General features: G+C 45.0%; 1 protein-coding gene across 1 annotated transcript in view; it reads right to left on the bottom strand.

The window, feature by feature from the left end:
• The window catches only part of LOC126195136 (ubiquitin thioesterase otubain-like), a 47,917-nt gene that overhangs the window by 9,612 nt on the left and 16,784 nt on the right, over positions 1-21,521 (bottom strand). The window contains exon 4 of the mRNA XM_049933634.1: positions 17,194-17,278. Coding sequence (XP_049789591.1) covers positions 17,194-17,278 — 85 coding nt within the window. The remainder of the gene's footprint in view (positions 1-17,193; positions 17,279-21,521) is intronic.

The raw sequence follows: 21,521 nt of genomic DNA, 5'->3' as shown, positions 1-21,521 counted from the left end.
AAAGCAAAAGCCATTGTCAATGCTTCAGGAGTGAAGACCTTCAAGACATCGCTAAAGACGCCACACAGTGAGGCAGGTTCGTGGAGAACTGCAACAGATGGCAAAATTAACAACAAAAAGGGAACTAGAGATGCCCAGTGGGAGACAGGCCATTATATGACTAATGGCAATAGCAAAAAGGATGACACTTAGGACGGAACACTGAAGCACACTGTTTTCCCTGATAAAGGTGTCTGACAAGGCAGTACCCACACGCACTTTGAAAGATCTGTCTTTTAAAAATCCCTGAAGGAAACGGGACAGGCTGCCATAGAAGCCTCATGTGTAAAGAGTGTGGAGGATATCAGTTCCCCAGCAGGTTCTGTAGGCCTTCTCTAAATCAAAAACCACAGCCACAATCTGGATTTCCGGAGAAAACCATTCGTGACATACATGGACAAAGTAACGAGATGGTCAACTGCAGAACGCTGTACTTGAAATCCACATTGTGCTTTCGTCAGTAAGTTGCGAGACTTGAGCCACCATACCAGCCGGGCATGAATCATATGTTCCATCACCTTGCTAACGCAGCTGGTAAGAGAGATGGGGCGGTAGCTAGAAGGAAGGTTTTTGTCCTTACTGGGCTTAGGCATGGGTATGACGGTGGCTTCAAGCCAGCGTCCGGGAAATATGCCCTCTGCCCAGATACAGTTGTACGTGTTAAGCAGAAAGAGTTTGTCTGCAACAGAAAGGTGCTGCAACATCTGAATGTGGACAGCGTCTGACCCTGGAGCGGAGGATTGGGATGAACTGAGGGCATGATCTAACTCCCTCACAGTAAAGGCGGCACTGTAGGCTGATGATTCAGAGAAGAGAAGGGTATCGCCCGAGCCTCCTCCGCTCGTTTCCGATGGAGGACGGGGAAGAGCTTGAAATGTCTGCAAAATGGCGGCCCAAGGTTTTGGAGATAGCAATAGGGTCCACGATGACATCGTCTGCTAGTGTCAGGCTGGAAATTGGGGAATGGATCGCGGTCCCAGAGAGCCATTGATGGTTGGCCCACATGACAGAGGAAGGAGTGGAACTGTTAAAAGAACTAGTGAATGAAATCCAGCTAACTCTTTTGCTATCCCAAAGAACACGACGACACTTGGCACACATCTGTTTAAAATGAATGCTGTTTGCCATCGTAGGATGATGGTTAACAATGCAGAGAGCACATCTCCATGCACGAATTGCGTCGCGGCATGTCTCAGTCTACATCTACACCTACATCCATACTCCGCAAGCCACCTGATGGTGTGTGGCAGAGGGTACCCTGAGCACCTCTATCAGTTCTCCCTTGTATTCCAATCTCGTATTGTTCGTGGAAAGAAGGATTGTTGGTATGCTTCTGTGTGGGCTCTAATCTCTCTGATTTTATCCTCATGGTCTCTTCGCGAGATATACGTAGGAGGGAGCAATATACTGCTTGACTCTTTGGTGAAGGTATGTTCTCGAAACTTTAACAAAAGCCCATACCGAGCTACTGAGCGTCTCTCCTCCAGAGTCTTCCACTGGAGTTTATCTATCATCTCTGTAACGCTTTCGCGATTACTAAATGATCCTGTAACGAAGCACGCTGCTCTCCGTTGGACTTTCTCTATCTCTTCTACCAACCCTATCTGGTACGCATCCCACACTGCTGAGCAGTATTCAAGCAGTGGCCGAACAAGCATACTGTAAGCTACTTCCTTTGTTTTCGGATTGCATTTCCTTAGGATTCTTCCAATGAATCTCAGTTTGGCATCTGCTTTACCGACGATCAACTTTATATGCTCATTCCATTTTAAATCACTCCTAATGCGTACTCCCAGATAATTTATGGAATTAACTGCTTCCAGTTGCTGACCTGCTATTTTGTAGCTAAATGATAAGGGATCTATCTTTCTATGTATTCGCAGCACATTACACTTTTCTACATTGAGATTGAATTGCCATTCCCTGCACCATGTGTCAACTCGCTGCAGATCCTCCTGCATTTCAGTACAATTTTCCATTGTTACAACCTCTCGATACACCACAGCATCATCTGCAAAAAGCCTCAGTGAACTTCCGATGTCACCCTCAAGGTCATTTATGTATATTTTGAATAGCAACGGTCCTACAACACTCCCCTGCGGCACACCTGTAATCACTCTGACTTCGGAAGACTTCTCTCCATTGAGAATGACATGCTGCGTTCTGTTATCTAGGAACTCTTCAATCCAATCACACAATTGGTCTGATAGTCCTTATGCTTTTACTTTGTTCATTAAACGACTGTGGCGAACTGTATCGAACCCCTTGCAGAAGTCAAGAAACACGGCACCTACCTTTGAACCCATGTCTATGGCCCTCTGAGTCTCGTGGACGAATAGCGCGAGCTGGGTTTCACACGACCGTCTTTTTCGAAACCCATGCTGATTCCTACAGAGTAGATTTCTAGTCTCCAGAAAAGTCATTATACTGTAACATAATACGTGTTCCAAAATTCTACAACTGATCGACGTCCCTTCTTGAAAACAGGGATGACCTGTGCCCTTTTCCAATCCTTTGGAACGCTACGCTCTTCTAGAGACCTACGGTACACCGCTGCAAGAAGGGGGGCAAGTTCCTTCGTATACTCTGTGTAAAATCGTTTTGAAGTGAAGGGAGTGAGACATGATGTGGTAAAGAGGAAATGAAAGTAATGGAACGTTCTGCTGCAGTAAGGATGATGTTTGTGACATATTCCACTGGTCATCACAGCTGGGGAATCTTGTTCTTCGAAGGTCGCCAGGGAGGAGTAAAGCAGGCAGTCAGCCTTAGTAAGCTGTCATTTGGGTGTGCACACAGACGGAGTAGGAGTCAGCAAACGGATAGCACACAGGAAATGGTCACTTGAGTAGGTGTCAGGAGAGAATGGACCACTGAAGACGACGGGCAAGCTGGGCAGTGCAGAAGGATAGGTCCAAATGGGAATAGGTGTGCGAGAAGCCAGAAAGGAAAACGGGTGCTCCAGTGGTAAGACAGCAGAGGTTAAGTTGGTTAAGGAGGTCAGCCAAGAGGGCAGCTCTCTGACAGGTCCTGGAAGAAGCCCAAAGGGGATGATGCACACTGAAATTGCTGAGTAATAAAAATGGGGGAGGTAGCTGTCCAAGAAGATGAAGGAAGTCTGTCCTGGTGATACCGAATGACGGAGGGACATAAACGGTATAGAGGGAAAAAGTCATGTGGGTAGGGAAAGGCGAACAACAGCTTGAAGATGGGTAGTCAGGGAGATGGCGTGACTATGAATGTCATCCTGTATGAGCAGCAAGATGCCCCCAAGAAATGGAATGCCAACCTCAGGCAGAAGGTCAAAACAAACCAGTAAGAAATGTGAAAGCTCAAAGCGGTCGTGGGGGCACAATTTCATTTCCTGAAGGCAGACTACTAGGGGACGCTGCAATGCTAAAAGCAGCCGTAAATGCTCTTCGCCATGAAAGTTCCATTGGAGGAGAGTCACGATGAGGAAGAGATGGAGCGTCACCTCAGTGGCTGCCGAGTGACAGTCTGTGAAGAGTCCCTACTACAGGGCACAGAAGCAGGATGATCCTGCTCCATGGGGTCCACAGAAGTGTCAACTTGCTTGCGTGGTCGGTCTGTGGAGTCTAACACTGAAAAACGGTTGGTGGTGCACACCGGCGACACCATCTAAGAGGATCTGTGAGTTGGCAAATGAGAAGACCATTTGCCTTTGGTGGACTTCTTTGAGCCTTTCCGGTTTGAGGAAAAGTCTGGTGGTGTTTGGTTGGAGGGATGGAGGAAGTCTTCACAGGAGTACTACTCCTGTTCTTTCCGGCCTACTGGTTGTGTAGGGTAGCTGTTGCTTTGCCCCTTGAGGCGAGAGTCTGACGGCTTGTTGGAGAGCTGAACGAGGGGATGGCGATGCTACCTTGACACTGGGTGATTTCGCAACCTCAGAGCTGAATTGGAGGTCGCCATGTCTGTGTGGCCATGTCCTTCGTGGAGTAAGGGGTGACAAGAACAGAACTATAGGCGCAAGGCAAGAGAACACAGGGTTTGCGACTAGTCAGTAACTTGAGAGCGACTGGGTAAGGCACTTTTGCCTTTACCTGGATCTCTTGGACAGCCAGCTCATCAAGATACACGGGACAATCCTGAGAAGAGGTGGCATGGCCACCATTACAGTTGATACAGTAGGGAGAAGGAGGCGGACAATCACCCTCATGCAAATCCCCACCACAGGTAGGTAGGTTGGTTGGTTGGCTGGTTGGTTTAAAGGCAGGAGAAGGGACAAAACTACAAGGTCATCAGTCCATTGTTCCTAATAAAACAATGCCACAAGTGTGATAATAAAATGGACGAAACATATAACACAAAATGTAAAGAAAGGAAAAGCCACCAGAACGAAGGGAAGGCAACGAACATTAAAAGGAACAAAAGAGGGCAAGAAAACAACAGAGACGCTAGAAACAGAAGAGAGTAAAACATGAAAGCAGATTACAGTGGCTGGCCAACCACGAAAATAAAAAGCCAGCAACTCTTTAACACATTACAACCCCCACCCTAAAAGCACTAGGGTGGAGGATGCAGAGGGACAAAGCACATGCGCTAAAACCCCACATAGAAGTATAAAACCTCACGGATAAAATGTAAAACTGAAGTTGATGTGGAGGCATTGTCGCCCAACACCAAAAGCAGGGTGCTGGGTAGTTAAAAGTCTGCCGCAGAGCGGCTAAAAGTGGGCAGTCAGCAAGAGGTGGACGACTGTCATTTGGGAGCCACAGCGACATTGAGGTGGGTCCTCGCGACGGAGTAGGTAACCATGCGTTAGCCACTTATGGCCAATGCGGAGCTGGCAGAGGACAACCGATTCCCTGCGAGAGGCCTGCATGGCAGACTTCCACACTTTCATAGTCTCCTTAATGACATGCAGTTTGTTGTGCGTGCTGTTATGCCATTCCGTCTCCCAAAGCCAGAAAACCATGCAGTGTAAGACAGAACGCAGGTCAGCTTTGGAGATGCCTATCTCCAGAAGTGGTTTCCGCGTCACCTGTTTGGCCAGCTTGTCGGCAAGTTCGTTGCCACGGATTCCTACGTGTCCTGGGGTTCACACAAACACCACGGAATGGCGGGACTGTTCCAGGACATAGATGGACTCCTGAATGGGCGCTACCAGAGGGTGGCGAGGGTAGCACTGATCAATAGCTTGTAGGCTGCTCAATGAGTCAGTACACAGGAAAAATGACTCGCCAGGTCATCAGCGGATGTACTCAAGAGCACGAGATATGACCACCAGCTCTGCAGTGAAAACACGGCAGCCAACTGGCAAGGAGTGCTGCTCAATATGTCCTCCATGATAATATGCGAATCCTACATGACTGTCAGCCACCGAACCATTGGTGTAAACCACTTCAGAACCCCGGAACTCGTCAAGAATTGAAAGGAAGTGACAGCGGAGTGCGGTGGCATTAACGGAGTACTTAGGGCCATGCAAAAGGTCCAGACAAAGCTGTGGCCAAGGAGTACACCATGGAGGCGTACGTGAACGGACCATAAGTAGAGGTGGTAAAGGTAAGGACTCCAGTTCAGAGAGAAGGGACCGCACGCAGACCACAATCGTTAGCCCTGATCTGGGCCGCCGATGCGGGAGATTGACTGCCGCGGACGGGAAAAGGAGACGGTAATTCGGATGCTCAGGGAAACTATGAATGTGCGCTGCGTCACTGGCGAGCAGTTGCGCACGTCTGATCTGCAGTGGAGGGACACCAGCCTCCACCATTACGCTGGTCATCGGACTTGTCCTAAAAGCTCCTGTCACTAATCGAACCCCACAATGATGCAGGGTCGAGTAAATGCAATGCTGAAGGCGCTGCTAAACCATAAACCACACTCCCATAGTCAATTCGGGATTGGACAAGGGCTCTCTCGAGGTTCAGCAACGTACAGCGATCTGCACCCCCAATTGATGTTGCTCAGACAACGGAGGGCATTGAGGTACTGCACAGTACTTCTGCTTAAGCTGACAAAGTTGAGGGAGCCAAGTCAATCGAGCTTTGAAAACCAGTCCTAGGAATTGATATGTCTCCACCACAGTGAGTGGATCGTCAATAAGGTGAAGTGCGGGTTTCGGATGAATGGTACGACACCGACAGAAGTCCATGGCACATGACTTTGCGGCTGAAAACCAGAAGCCGTGGGCTAGAGCCCCTGACTGCACCTTCTGGATGGCTCCCTGGAGGTGCAGTGCGAAATGCAGAAGTCGTCTACATAGAGAGCGCGTGAGATGGATGGCCCTACAGCTGGTGCTAGACCATTAATGGCCACTAAGAATAGAGAGACACTCAATACAGAGCCCTGCAGGACTCTATTCTCCTGGATATGAATGGAACTATAGGTGTCACCAACTTGGACACGGAAAGTACAGAGCAACAGGAAGTTTTGGATAAAAATTGGGAATGGTCCCCGGAGACCCCACTCGTACAATGTGGCAAGGATATGATGTCGCCAAGCGTGTCGTAACTCAAAAAGACAGCAATCAGGTGTTGCAGTGGTAGAGCGACCCTGGCGGAAGCCGCCCTGACATGGAGTCAGCAAGCCACGTACTTGTCTCCAGGACCCAACCCAACCGCCAACATAACATACATTCCAGCAGCTTACAAAGAACGTTGGTGAGGCTAATGGGTCGATAGCTATACACATCAAGTGGGTTTTTAGCAGGTTTGAGCATCGGAATGATGGTGTTCTCCTGCCACTGCGATGGAAAGACGCCATCACATCAGATCCGGTTGAAGATGATGAGATGATGCCGCTTGTAGTCATATGAGAGATGTTTAATCATCTGGCTGTGGATGCAATCAGGCCCAGGAGCTTTCTGTTTTTTTGTTTTGGTTTTAGGGCGCAAAACTGCTATGGTCATTAGCGCCCGGTCTGTGGCTTAGGGGGGGGAAAAAAAAAGGAAATTAGCAGCAAAGGGAGCGAAACTCAAAAAGTGGGGAAACTAAAAAACAGAAGGAAAGCTTAGAAAACCACTATAGAATGGGAGGGGGTTGTTTTCCCCAAAAAGAGCTTCAAATGACCGACGTCATCTCACTGACACTAATAAACTCGAGGACACGATCGGCTGAGCGCGTGTCATCTGCTAAAATGGAAGATATATCAGGCGACAGCTGTAGACGGGCGCGTAACGGAGTAAAATAGGGGGCCTCAATTAAAAGGTGTCTCACCGTCCACAGTTGAGAGCAATGGGGACAAAGCGGGGGGAGGATCGCCACTTAAAAGATGTCAATGGCTATAAAGACAGTGCCCTATCTGGAGTCTAGTTAAAATTACCTCCTCCCGACGACAAGTTCAGGAGGAAGAGGTCCAAGCACAGGGAAGAGCTTTCACATCCCTCAATTTATTAGTGGGAAGCGTAGACCAAAGTGCGTGCCATAAAAGAGCAACACAATGACATAAAACACTCTGTAGATTGGCGAAGGGAAATATGCAAACAGCAGGCTGAAGAAGAGAGACTGCAGACTTGGCCACTATATCGGCCACCTCATTTCCACGGATACCAACATGTCCTGGGATCCAGAGGAATGCCACAGAGACGCCCCTCAAGTGGAGCAAGTGGAGACAGTCCTGAATCCGGTGGACCAGAGGGTGGACAGAGTAGAGAGCTTGGAGACTGAGGAGAGAGCTGAGCAAATCTGAGAATATAATATACCGTACCCGCTGATGGCGACGGATGTATTGGACAGCTGGAGAACAGCGTAAAGCTCCGCAGTAAAAACCGAACACTGGTCGGGAAGCCGAAATCGATTAGGGGTGTCGCCAACAATACAGGCACTCCCAACACCAAATGATGTTTTTGAGCCGTCAGTGTAAATAAATGCGGCATCCTTCATTTGTATGCATAGAGTAGCAAATGCCCGACGATAAACGAGAGGAGGGGTACCATCTTGGGAGACTGACAAAGGTCACGGAGCAGGTAGGTCCGCGGGCGGAGCCAAGGCGGTGCTGTAACCCCAGTTGTCTAGAAAGTTTTACGGAAGTGGAAGGAAAGAGAATGTAGCAGTTGACGGAAGTGGACTCCTGGTGGTAGTAGAGAGGAAGGGCGGCCTGCATACCCTAAATCCAAGGAGGCATTGAAAAAAAGGTCGTGGGCCGGATTAGCAGATGTGGAAGATAGATGGCTAGCATAGCGACTCAGAAGGACAGCTCGCCAATTGGACAGCGGAGGGTCAGCAGTCTCAGCATAAAGGCATTCCACAGGGCTAATGTAAAAAGCTCCAGACGCTAAACGCAATCCACGGTGGTGGACACAGTCGAGACGCCGAAGAATAGACGGCCAAGCAGAGGAGTAAACTATGCTTCCATAGTCCAATTTAGAGCGCACTAAGGGGCGATAGAGGCGGAGAAGGACCACTCAGTCCGGCCCCCAGGAGGTACCATTCAGAACGCGGAGGGTGTTGAGGGATCGCAGACAGCGAGCCGAAAGATAGGAAACGTGGGAGGACCAGTACAGTTTTCTGTCAAACGTAAGACCCAAGAATTTAGTGACGTCCGCGAGGGGAAGGTTGACAGCGCCTAGATGGAGGGAAGGCTGAAGAAACTCTGTACGACGCCAAAAACTGACACAAACGGTCTTACTGGGGAGAATGCAGAAGCCAGTTTCAATGCTCCAAGAGTGGAGTCAATCGAGACATCCTTGAAGGTGTCGTTCAAGAAGGCTGGTCCGTTGAGAGCTGTAGTAGATCGCAGAATTGTCCACAAAGAGGGAGCCCGAGACATCGGGAAGGAGACAATCCATAATTGGATTTATGGCAATGGCAGTACAACACTTAGCACGGAGCCCTGGGTACCCCGTTTTCTTGGGAGAAAGTACGGGACAGAGTAGTGTTCACCCGCACTTTAAATGTGCACTCTACCATAAATTCACAAATAAAAAGGGGCAGCCGACCTCAAAAGCCCCAAGAGAACAGTGTGCGGAGGATGCCTGTCCCTGGCGTTTCCTGAGAAAATTGTTCATGATATAAGTGGATAGTGCAACAAGATAGTCAACTGCAGAACGATGCTTTCAGAAACCGCATTGGTCAAGTATTAAAAGGCTTCGGGACCCCAGCCACCAGGCTAAACTGCAATTCACCATACACTCCAAAACTTTACATACACTACTCATGAAAGAAATGGGGCGGCAGTTAGATGGGATATGTTTGTCCATTCCAGGTTTCGGAACAGGAACAACTATAGCTTCCCACCATCTTCTGGGAAAAGTACTGTCTGTAAAAATTCGATTATAAAGGCGAAGGAGGTAACGCAGACTATGGTATGATAAATGCAGCAACATTTGGATGTGGACACCATCTGGTCCTGGGGCGGAAGAGCGAGAAGAAGAGAGTGCGTGTTGGAATTCCCGCATGGAGAAAACAGTATTATATAGATGTTTAATCATCTGGCTGTGGATGCGATCACGCCCAGGAGCAATGTCAGGGCAATGAGGGCACTGAGGGGCTCCCACTCTATAAATCGGGCGTTATAGGATTCACCGAAGCGTGTAGTGAATGACAGGATGTTCCCTTCGAGCCGCCGTTTGAGTGTGCGAAAGGCTGGGGGGTAATTCTCGGACGCAGAGGCTCGAGCAAAGTGCTCAGCAATCGCGTTTGCGCCGGTACATACCTCACCATTTATGGTAACAGCGGGGACAGCTGTTGAGGCCTGGTACCAGAAAAGACATTTGATCTTTGCCCAGACTTGGGAAGGTGACGTGTGGCACCCAATTGTGGGACCCTCTCATCCTTGGGATTCTATCCATCTCGCCTCTCTGATTAAGGAACTATTAGTTCTCAAACCTAGGATAGTATATGTCCTTTTGCAGTATTGTCCATTGGTGGTACTGACTTTTCTCCCAGAGGTACGTCTGGCCATCAATTCTATCTCATATTATAGAACAACAGAGCAGTTATTTTGAAAATTGCTCTCAAAGCATTGGTGTTTGATGAAATTGAAGAACTCAAAGCAGTAGCTAAATATTAGCTTATTGAGTACAGAATGGGTTTTAGAGAAGACCACTGAACTGATACCAGTTTTAGTTTAGAACAAGTAATTGAAAAATGTTGAGATTTTTACTAAAAAAACTCACTAAATAGTTATATGTATACTTTACAAAAGCCTTTGACAGTGTTTTATTTTAAAAAAATGAATACAATGAAGTATCTGATATCAGTAAGGGACGGCATGCACGAAAACATATAATTCATGTCTAATCTGGTGGAGAGGTAAGTGATCTGGGAGGAATACAATAGATGAAGTTCAGTAGCAATGAGGAGGATGGGCAGACGTGGTAGGATGCATGGACTAGGCCTGTGAGACGTGAGCAGCAGAGCTGGTGCGTGTGGCATATTTGCTAGATGGTGTCCAGACAGCAGTTTAGGATGACACGAGAATTACGGAAGCAAAGGATGTGTTGCAGGGATAGCTCCCATCTGTACAGTTCAGAAAAGCTGGTGCTAGAGGGAAGGCTCCAGATGGCAGGAGATGTGAAACAGCCAATGAATTCTTTGTGACTAACAGCGTGTTGTGCTACTGGATGGTCAATATGGTTGTTGGACAGTTTTCCGGTAGCCATTCATTCTGGTGGACAGTTGATGAGCAAGGAGAAGCCTGTGACAGGGCTGCAGTTAGAATGTGCTGGGTAAGTGAAGGCAGGTCTTTCACCCGAGTCTTCCACAGGGATATGACCATTGTGGCAAAAGGTTCAGAACGGGCGTGGCATAGGCATGGACAAGGATATCACATAGGTCGAGTGGGCAATGGAAAACCACTTGAGGAGAGGGGGTCTTGAGTTGGATGTTCCTCATTTCAGGACAGTATGAGAGATAATCAAAGCCCTTGGGAAGGATATGGTTTGTTGCTCCAGTCCAGGGCGATGCTGGGTGAGGAGCAGCGTGCTCTTCCATAGTTGATTCTTGAGGGGTGGTAGGATGATTAGGGTTGTATGAGGAAGTAGCAAAGGAAATCTGTTTGTGGACTTGGGGTAGTGCCTACCTCTCATTTGTAGGGAAGCAATTTTTGTGTGTGAAAAGAGTGACAGCTGTCAAAATGCAGACAATGCTGATGGTTTTAGAGTGATTAGTATGGACAGGTGTGTGGATGGAGCCATCAGGGGTGGAGATCAACATCCAGGAAGGTGGCACACTGGGTTGAGAAGGACTGGGTGAAATAGATGGGAAAGAAGTTTTCAAAGTTGTGGAGGGACGACAAGAGGGTGTCTCAGCCTTGAGTCCAGATCATGAAGATAATCAATGAAACTGAACCAGATAATGACCTTGGGAAGCTATTAAGGTTTCCTCTAGATGGCCCATAAACAGACTGGCATAAGAGGGTGCATGCAGCTGCCCATGACTGTACCGTGGATTTATTTGTATGCCCTTCATTCATACTAGAAGTAGTTTTGTGTTAGAAGCAAGTCAGTAAGGTGTATGGGGAATGAGGTAGTGGGTCTGGAGTCTGAGGGATGTTGGGAGAGGCAGTATTCAATAACAGCAAGACCATGGGGCAAGAGCAGTGTTGGTATAAAGGGAAGTTGCATTAACAGTGACAAGTTGGGGTTTTGGACGTCAAGGGATGGGGATAGTGAAGAGTCGGAGAAGGAAGCAGTTGGTATCTTCAACATGGGAAGCTACATTTTGGCAATGTGTTGGAGGTGTTGGACAGTGAGTGCCAAAATACTTGTCAGTGGGGGCACAATAACCAGCAACAATGGGGCATCCAGGATTGTTGGGTGTGTGGATTTTGGGAAGCATATAGATGGTGGGTGTGCAGAGTGTCACTGAGAGATGAAGGAAATGAATTCATGGAGGAGGTTCTGGGAAGAGCCTAAGGCTTTAAGCAGGAATTGGAGGTTATACTGGACTTCTGGGATGGGATCACTCTGGCAGAGTTTATAGGTGGAGGAGTAAGACAATTCGCAGATGTCACCTACCAAGTGGTCACTGAAATTCAAAATGACAGTGGTGGAACCTTTGTCTGCAGGTAGTATATTATGTGAGGCTCTGTTTTGAGGCTGTGTAAGGACGTCCTTTCTTTTGCTGGAAGTTTGGTGTTTTTAGGAACAGACTTGGGGAAGGAGGATGGTGAGGCCAGGTTGGAGGTGAGGAATCCCTGAAAGGCGAATCAGGGAGGAAGGGGGGAGGGGGGGGGAAGAGTCAGGATCACGGTTGGATGGTGATATGACCTGGGAAAGGCATGGTTCAGTGTTGGAATTAGGCTGGCTTTGGTTGGTGGGATTGATGGCAAAGAACTGTTCCCATTGCAGAGACCAGTAAAAGGAGAACAGGTCTTTGACAGGTCCAACATGATTAAATTTGGGTTTAGGGCTGAAGGTGAGGCCTTTGGGTAGGACAAACTTCTGTGGGGCTAAGGATTTTGTGGATAGGTTAACAACAGTGTTCCAGGATTGTTTTGGCTCTGGATTTAGTGGCATGTTGGAAGGAAATTTTAGGGAATGTTGCAAGTTGGGAAGGTCAGCTAGGCAGGATCTGGGTATCAAGAAGGGTTAATAAGGTGGAACACTGTGGGTAGGATACAAGTAGGATAGTGGTGCCCCAAGATGGCAATATACAATGTCAGCAGTTGGATAACTTACGGAAATTATGCCTGTAATGCTCATTGAGGTGCTGGAAAGCATGGGAATCAATTTCAGAGATGTGATGTATTTAGTAGGGATTGCACACTAGCATTATCTTGCACAGGGAGCCGAGATGTTTCTGGGATGCCTGTGCCATGGAAATGTGTTTTTGAAGTACTAGGTATTCTAAATTGTTTATGGCGAATGCCAGGATGGACTGTACTGTAAGAGCATTGTAACTACCTGTCCATCCATTTCAACCTAAGTCGGGAAACGCCTACACATATAAATTATATTGTTTTATTTCTTTTTCTTAAGCTTTAATATTATGATACTGTGACGAAGCAAGCTGGGATCTTTCTAATACACCCCCCCCCCCCTTGTTTTGCCATCTGCCTGCTTAAATTCATTTTTTCAGTTTTAACTAATTACCATTAACAAACGCGATTGTAATCTGTATTTTCATAAAAGAGGAAGGTTGGCCCTCAGTTTTAAAGAATACAACACCAGATCTAATTTTGTGCTTATTTTATGTATGTAATTGATTTTCTAATTTATTATGACTATGCCTAGTTAGTATCTTTTGTTATAAGGTGAAATCAGTGATTGTTTCGTAACTTAAATTCTATTTTTGACGTACAAACAAATATAAATTCTGTACTAATTATAAACATTTGGCACAACAACTAATAATAATCTTAAAGGATCGGTCTGGCTCCATTTGAAAACATGTTAGCAAAGTTATATGTGTTAATTTCATGATTTAAACAAATAATTTGGCTTAACTCTTGTAGTAGAAGAAACTGTTAAAAAGACCCAATTTTTCGATGCATTCAGTTGATTTAATTAGTTAAGTTTTAATTGCAATTTCTGTAAATTAAACATCGAACAATGTGTAATTTCATGGCCTATTATTGTGATGATATATAAGAGCCTGATTTTTGGTCACGAGACAGTCCGTACACGGCCGAGTTTCAGACGAGAAACCTGTGTTGGTTAGAACAACAACAATGCTTCAACTTAACTGTGAAATAAGCGTTACACAAGTAGGCCGAGTGTTAAAACAATGACAGTGTCTGCTCCATACGTGCCTTTCTATTCTTCAAGAACTGTGAACTTTGTGGTTAGGTTCTTACTGCTCATAGATGTTCAATAGTAAACTATTGTAGCAGTATGTGGAGGTTTGTCTGCAAACTATTAATGAGGCTTGTCAAAAGTTAAACAATAGTGCACTGACCATATAGCTGTGTATCATTGGGGGGTTGTGAACAGTGAAATTAAAGCACTGTGAAACGTAACTGTGCACCTGTCTGCTACATTATTTACAGTAGTCAGTGTCAGAATTACAAATCTCATATTTCAGTCAGCATAGCAACGCAGTACGTCGACACAGAGGACAATCAATGAAGAAATAAAGAAGGCAAACAGTCACAACACATCCAATATCCTTGTAAAATTGATCCATAGAGGAATACCCACACCACCACCACATCAAGCATTGTACTTCATTGCAGCAGCAGCAGCGATCTATTCCCTATTACATTTTCGTGTGTCTCTGAACTTTCCACATGAGCTTTGTGCAAGTAGGTCTCTTCCCATACAACAGTGTTTCTGTCTAATTATCCTATAAATAATTGAATTACAGTCTATTAAACAACTGCTTCACGAAAAGTTTCGCAGCCTTAGCTCGTGTCATATAAAAGATAAGACCTTACAAAGAATTCTTGTTATACTGTCCACAATAATGTTCCGCGATTCACTAGATATCTGTGGACCTCAGCATGCCATTACTACTGTCTGTATCTCACACCCCAGATTCACAACAGGCAAACCCTGCATAATTAAAATAAGGGAGAGTACATATGTGGTGTATCTACTATCCTTTGAAGTCCTGCCTTCACTTCTCCATGTTTTTCCAAGCATTCTTGTTTGCCTTATACTTACTTTTGCATTCACTCTATATCAATTATTATTTATACACTGAAGATATTACTACTATGTTTATTTTATTTTATTTTTCTGCTGCTATCTCCCCCTACCTCACCCTTTTCTCACTTCTGTTGTCCCTTTCTAGGTCTTATTTTTCCATATGCTCTGCATGGTTTAAGAGGAGGAGGAGGAGATTAGTGTTTAACGTCCCATCGACAACGAGGTCATTAGAGACGGAGCACTAGCTCGGGTTAGGGAAGGATGGGGAAGGAAATCGGCCGTGCCCTTTCAAAGGAACCATCCCGGCATTTGCCTGAAGTGATATAGGGAAATCACGGAAAACTTAAATCAGGATGGCCGGACGCGGAATTGAACAGTTGTCCTTCCGAATGCGAGTCCAGTGTGCTAACCACTGCGCCACCTTGCTCAGTCATGGTTTAAGAATTTAACTCTTTTTGCTTATAACTTTCTAGCAGTTTATTGTCAGTATTTAGCAATTTCAATTTCGACTTGTTACTTTTGGGCTAATCCTGCATGTTTTGTGTTTTCACATAGTTCCATCTTCCTGGTTCTGGCCGATTTCCTGTTTCTTGTCTGACTGCACAGGTTATGTATTAGATGCACTGCTACTCTAAGGACCAGAGTTCTGCTACTCTTATTGTTATTTCAATTTCCCTTCCAGCGAATCTATACTTGTTTCTTACTGTTTTAATAAAAGAAGGCTTCCACAGTCTGCTGAGCAGTTACTTTCTTTCACTTCTATTTATAATGTTCTGCATCGGTTTAATCTTTTCTACTTCCTATGAGAAACTGCTGCCTAGCTGAGGCACCTGCATGTTTTTCACTAAATCCTAATGTGTTCAAATCTCATCAGTAGTTATACTAATAGTAATATAATAATGCTGATTATGAACTACCCAATTTCCATAGTACTACAAATCAAATTGCAGTAATGACATGGTGTACTGGCAAGAGATTCTTTATACACCAAACTTATAATAATCGTTAATATTTTCTTGAGAGTCTGATGATTTCACAGCAGCCAAGGCAAATGTAATGCCTTACATATTTAAAATCCTGTTTTATCTTTGAAATAATATTCCTGAAGCAGGCACCAATTACAAGGTTATTTTCCACTTTTTTTCCTGTCTTAGTATTACAGAGTATGTTTAGTTTGCCACTGTATTTCAGTGCAGAATCCAGTCACATCCAGTTTCGGGAGGATAAGCGCCATGGACTACCACCTTTAAGTTACAGTTTCCCTGTCACCTTTAAGTCAAAATTTTCCTGTGGTATAATGTGTATAATGTGCAAGTGTGGGCACAGCCACACACACACACACACACACACACACACACACACACACACACACACACACACACACACACACGGGGAGGGGGGGTCTTTTACTTTTTACACTTTCTATTTATTGTTTAGTAATAAATTTATGAGTGTCTTGCTTCTGCTATTGCTAAATGTGACAGGCAAAAAATAACAGTCTTCATGTTTGGGGTATACATTCAGATACTAAAACATCAATATCTGTTATGCTAAAATATGCAAGGAACCTTCTAGGGAACATACAATTGTGATTAATTTATTCCCAGGTATGTCAAGATGCGAGCAAGAGAACTCTGATTTAGTTTCCAAGTTTCCAACAGTGTTAAAGGGAGAGCACTTAAACTGGAAACTGATACTACAACATATTAACGAAGACAGTAAGCCATGTTTTAAAATACTGTATCAACCCCATCCTCCCCTCCCATCAAAAAATTATTGTGACCATTTTTAACCTACAAATTCAATTTCTGAACGTAATGGATTAGCAACTATTACAATCTCCTTTGATAAAACCAATTGTTTTACAATTAATGAACATTAAGTAAATTTCTTTCCTACCATTTCAGACCTACTTTGCCCCTGCCCCCCCCCCCCCCTCCCCACACACACACAAATTCATTACCGATGCCCATTTACTTTCAACTCATAAAATGCATCCCAAAGAACAATTTTTTGTGTCATATCTTCTCTGGAGTACAATCTCAACTGTGTTGAAGTTTGAAAAAGTACTGTTTTCACAATATTATGAAAAAGATGAGATTGCTACTCACCATACAGTGGATATGTCGAGTCGCAGACAGGCACAACAAAAAGAGACTGCTAAACACGCAAGCTTTCAGACAAAAGGTTTTCTTCTGAATTAGATGCGAGTGCACACACACACACACACACACACACACACACACACGCACACACACACACACACACACACACACACACACACACACACACACGACAACTGTCTCAATGCCGAGGCCAGTCGGAGACTGTGGTCATGAGTGTGCGAGTTGTGTTCGCATGAGTGTGTTTGTGTATGTTGTTTAATTTGGAAGAAGGCCTTCTGGCTGAAAACTTGCTTATACAGCAGTCTTTTTGTTGTGCCTGTCTGTGACGCAACCTCTCCACTATATGGCAGATAGCTTTTCATAATATTGCCACTATTCCATTTTGGATATTTCAGAAATACTCTTGCGAGTTATCTTGTTTATTACAATGCTAGAGAATATTGTGCCGATGCATTTTTTCCCCTTTACCAAAGCTTAAAAAATAGTATCATTCTTACCACATATTATTCTACATTTTAATTTCTTCATAAACTTACTTACAGTATCGTGAAAATCTTCAACTGTGAATTCTGGAAAACCCAGAGCCACTAAATTATCCTTGCTTTTGAGTGCCCAATCACGAAATCTGAAAATTAAAATACCTTCATAACAGAATGCAAACAAAAAGGTACTGCTTCACAATTTGTAGCTACAAATATACACTGATATGTCCAGATGAAAAACTATCTTGACATGAAATTATTATTAATGACTAAATTTTGCTTTGCTTCTTGATTCTCCACTCCTAAATCCACGTAAGTCACAAGACTCTGGACAAAGAATACTATGTTTCCAGCAACATCTGCAAACCCATGGCAGTAAACAATACTGTAATACAACAGCAGACACAGTGCTATTGTTGACCTCATTCCACCTGCTGTGCAACATTTCCAGTATTCATAGAAAAATAATGTCTGATGCAATTCCATGTCTATCCTAATTAATTTTCAGAGAGATATTCAGGTACATTTGGCAGCTCAGCATGTTACTTTAACCTTGTGTTTTTTGTGCAAATGACTGATAAGAACATACATACTGTCCTACATATTTGGATTAAACCCTCCTATGAATCATGGACCTTGCCAGAATGAGATGGCTTCAATGCTTCAACAATACATATAAGTCCACAACAGGTGCAGCCCCATGGAGAGTTCTCTGTGGAGAGGCCACATAAACATATGGTTCCTGAAGGAGCAGCAGCCTTTTCAGGATAATTAACTTTCCTGTCCCTTTCACTTTAACCAACATGGCCTCATTATGCTGGTACTGCAAAGTGGCAAAAGCAAATGAAACTACAGTCATACTAATTCTCAATTACATGTAGCTCTACTGTTTGGTTTAATGAGGGCGGCATGACGAGTAAAAGTTCCCAGATACAAAACAGTCCCTCTCTGGGACATGAGGTCTCAGAAGGATGGTGTCATTAATAACAATAATAATAATAATAATAATAATAATAATAATAACCAGACATAACGTCTGAGAAAGAAAAGAAATAATAATAATAATAATAATAATAATAATAAGGCACTGTATGGGATGGAATGTTGGAGGTTAAACCCTCACCACTAGAATAGCAGGAGAGGTCAAAAGACACCTCTCAACTATTTTTTCCACAAAATAGAATTAAGTTTTTAACATCTTTCCTCCAAAATTTATGATTTTTTTCTACTTTTGCCAACAGCATACTGCACTTTGTTGAATTTTCACAATTTCTACATCTACAGGGATACTCTGCAAATCACTTAAGTGCACGGCAGAGGGTTCATCGAACCAACTTCAAATTAATTCTCTATTATTCCAATCTTGAACAGTGCACGGAAAAAACGAACACCTATATATTTCCATGTGTGCTGTGACTTCCCTTGTTTTATTATGATGGTGACTTCCCTTGTTTTATTATGATGGTGACTTCCCTTGTTTTATTATGATGACAGTTTCTCCCTATGTAGGTCGCCATCAACAAAATATTTTCACATTCAGAAGAGTAAGTTGATGATCGAAATTTCGTGAGAAGATTCCAATGCAATGGAAAACTACACTCCTGGAAATTGAAATAAGAACACCGTGAATTCATTGTCCCAGGAAGGGGAAACTTTATTGACACATTCCTGGGGTCAGATACATCACATGATCACACTGACAGAACCACAGGCACATAGACACAGGCAACAGAGCATGCACAATGTCGGCACTAGTACAGTGTATATCCACCTTTCGCAGCAATGCAGGCTGCTATTCTCCCATGGAGACGATCGTAGATATGCTGGATGTAGTCCTGTGGAACGGCTTGCCATGCCATTTCCACCTGGCGCCTCAGTTGGACCAGCGTTCGTGCTGGACGTGCAGACCGCGTGAGACGACGCTTCATCCAGTCCCAAACATGCTCAATGGGGGACAGATCCGGAGATATTGCTGGCCAGGGTAGTTGACTTACACATTCTAGAGCACGTTGGGTGGCACGGGATACATGCGGACGTGCATTGTCCTGTTGGAACAGCAAGTTCCCTTGCCGGTCTAGGAATGGTAGAACGATGGGTTCGATGACGGTTTGGATGTACCGTGCACTATTCAGTGTCCCCTCGACGATCACCAGTGGTGTACGGCCAGTGTAGGAGATCGCTCCCCACACCATGATGCCGGGTGTTGGCCCTGTGTGCCTCGGTCGTATGCAGTCCTGATTGTGGCGCTCACCTGCACGGCGCCAAACACGCATACGACCATCATTGGCACCAAGGCAGAAGCGACTCTCATCGCTGAAGACGACACGTCTCCATTCGTCCCTCCATTCACGCCTGTCGCGACACCACTGGAGGCGGGCTGCACGATGTTGGGGCGTGAGCGGAAGACGGCCTAACGGTGTGCGGGACCGTAGCCCAGCTTCATGGAGACGGTTGCGAATGGTCCTCGCCGATACCCCAGGAGCAACAGTGTCCCTAATTTGCTGGGAAGTGGCGGTAGGCACTGCGTAGGATCCTACGGTCTTGGCGTGCATCCGTGCGTCGCTGCGGTCCGGTCCCAGGTCGACGGGCACGTGCACCTTCCGCCGACCACTGGCGACAACATCGATGTACTGTGGAGACCTCACGCCCCACGTGTTGAGCAATTCGGCGGTACGTCCACCCGGCCTCCCGCATGCCCACTATACGCCCTCGCTCAAAGTCCGTCAACTGCACATACGGTTCACGTCCACGCTGTCGCGGCATGCTACCAGTGTTAAAGACTGCGATGGAGCTCCGTATGCCATGGCAAACTGGCTGACACTGACGGCGGCGGTGCACAAATGCTGCGCAGCTAGCGCCATTCGACGGCCAACACCGCGGTTCCTGGTGTGTCCGCTGTGCCGTGCGTGTGATCATTGCTTGTACAGCCCTCTCGCAGTGTCCGGAGCAAGTATGGTGGGTCTGACACACCGGTGTCAATGTGTTCTTTTTTCCATTTCCAGGAGTGTACTTTGTTTTAGTGATGTCCACCCCAAATCCTACATCATGTCTGTGACACTCTCCCTCTCACAAAACGTCCAGCTGTTCTTTAAACTGTCTCAATGTACTCCATTAATCCTATCTGGTAAGGATCCCAGACCACACAGCACTACTCCAAAACAGGATGGACAAGCGTAGTGTACACAGTCACTTTAGTATATCTGTTACATTCTCTAAGTTTTCTGCCAATGAAACACAGTCTTTGGTTTGTGTTCCCACATTTTCTCTGTGCTCTTTCCAATTTAAATTGTTCGTAATTGCAATTCCTAAGCTAATGGAGTTAAATGTTGAGAGTGATTCTACGAAGTTCATGGAAATGTAATGAACTACTTCTAGAATAGTGAGAGGAGTTAACTGACACCTAGTATAACACCATTCTAAAATATTGCTATGCCCATAATTACAAAGGTACTTGCTTTGCATTTTGCTTTGGTCAACAATTGCAGCCTCAAATGATGATTCTACATCTACATCCAAACATTATTGGAGTTCTCACAATTAACATTGTAACATAACTTTTCAGTGGTATTTTGTAAGTTGTCACTGCTACTCGCCTCTTCAGTTAGTGTTTTTTGCCTGAAACAACAATTTTCAATTTATCCTGCCAGATTTTGTGTATTCTGGAGAACTCAGATACTGCATCATAAAGTGATTTATCAGATTCAGATGGTGATTTCCTGTCAGGGACAGCCAATTATGAAGATAGTGAGACTGAGGAGGGGTTAGTATCATTAGATGTCTCCTCATCTCATTTCTTGCCACAACAGACTCGGTAAAGTGGCACAATAGTAAAGATGATGGGTATACAAGGATTGGAACGGAGTGTCGCTAACACACTGTTGCCTGGAAGAGGAACTGCTTTGAACATCCTGAAGGAGATAGAAGGGCCCACTGCATGTACCTCCATGAAGTGGACGACTCTGTCATTACTGCCTCCTGAATTCTTTTTGATGAATCGATTTTGTGTATTATAAAAAGCACACAGAATCAAATGTTTCAGGGAACTGAGAGGCAATGATAGATATCATGTACACCAGAGGAGCTGTTTGAATTAGAATTCTTTCCTTGGATAACCTTTCTTGGGGAGCGTAATTTTACAATGTATAAAATGTTGAGAGTGATTCCACAAATTTATTACACTCCTCTGCTTCAATGAGAACACCTGAATTCAATCCACCCAAACATTTGTTTTGTGATGGAGATGGAAAAGGCTGGCTGCCTTCCCTTCCTTTATGTATTGGTCAGAAAGAAGATTGATGGTACTTTGGGACATGTCACTTATAGAAAGCCTACTCACCCTATTTGTATCTACAGATCAATAGTTGTCACCATCTGGCTCAGCACAAA

The sequence above is a fragment of the Schistocerca nitens genome, chromosome 7 (assembly GCF_023898315.1).
Source record: "Schistocerca nitens isolate TAMUIC-IGC-003100 chromosome 7, iqSchNite1.1, whole genome shotgun sequence".
In the NCBI taxonomy this organism is placed as follows: Eukaryota; Metazoa; Arthropoda; class Insecta; order Orthoptera; family Acrididae; genus Schistocerca; species Schistocerca nitens.
The sequence above is the reverse complement of the archived record's forward strand: the minus strand, read 5'-3'. Positions and strand labels throughout refer to the sequence as shown.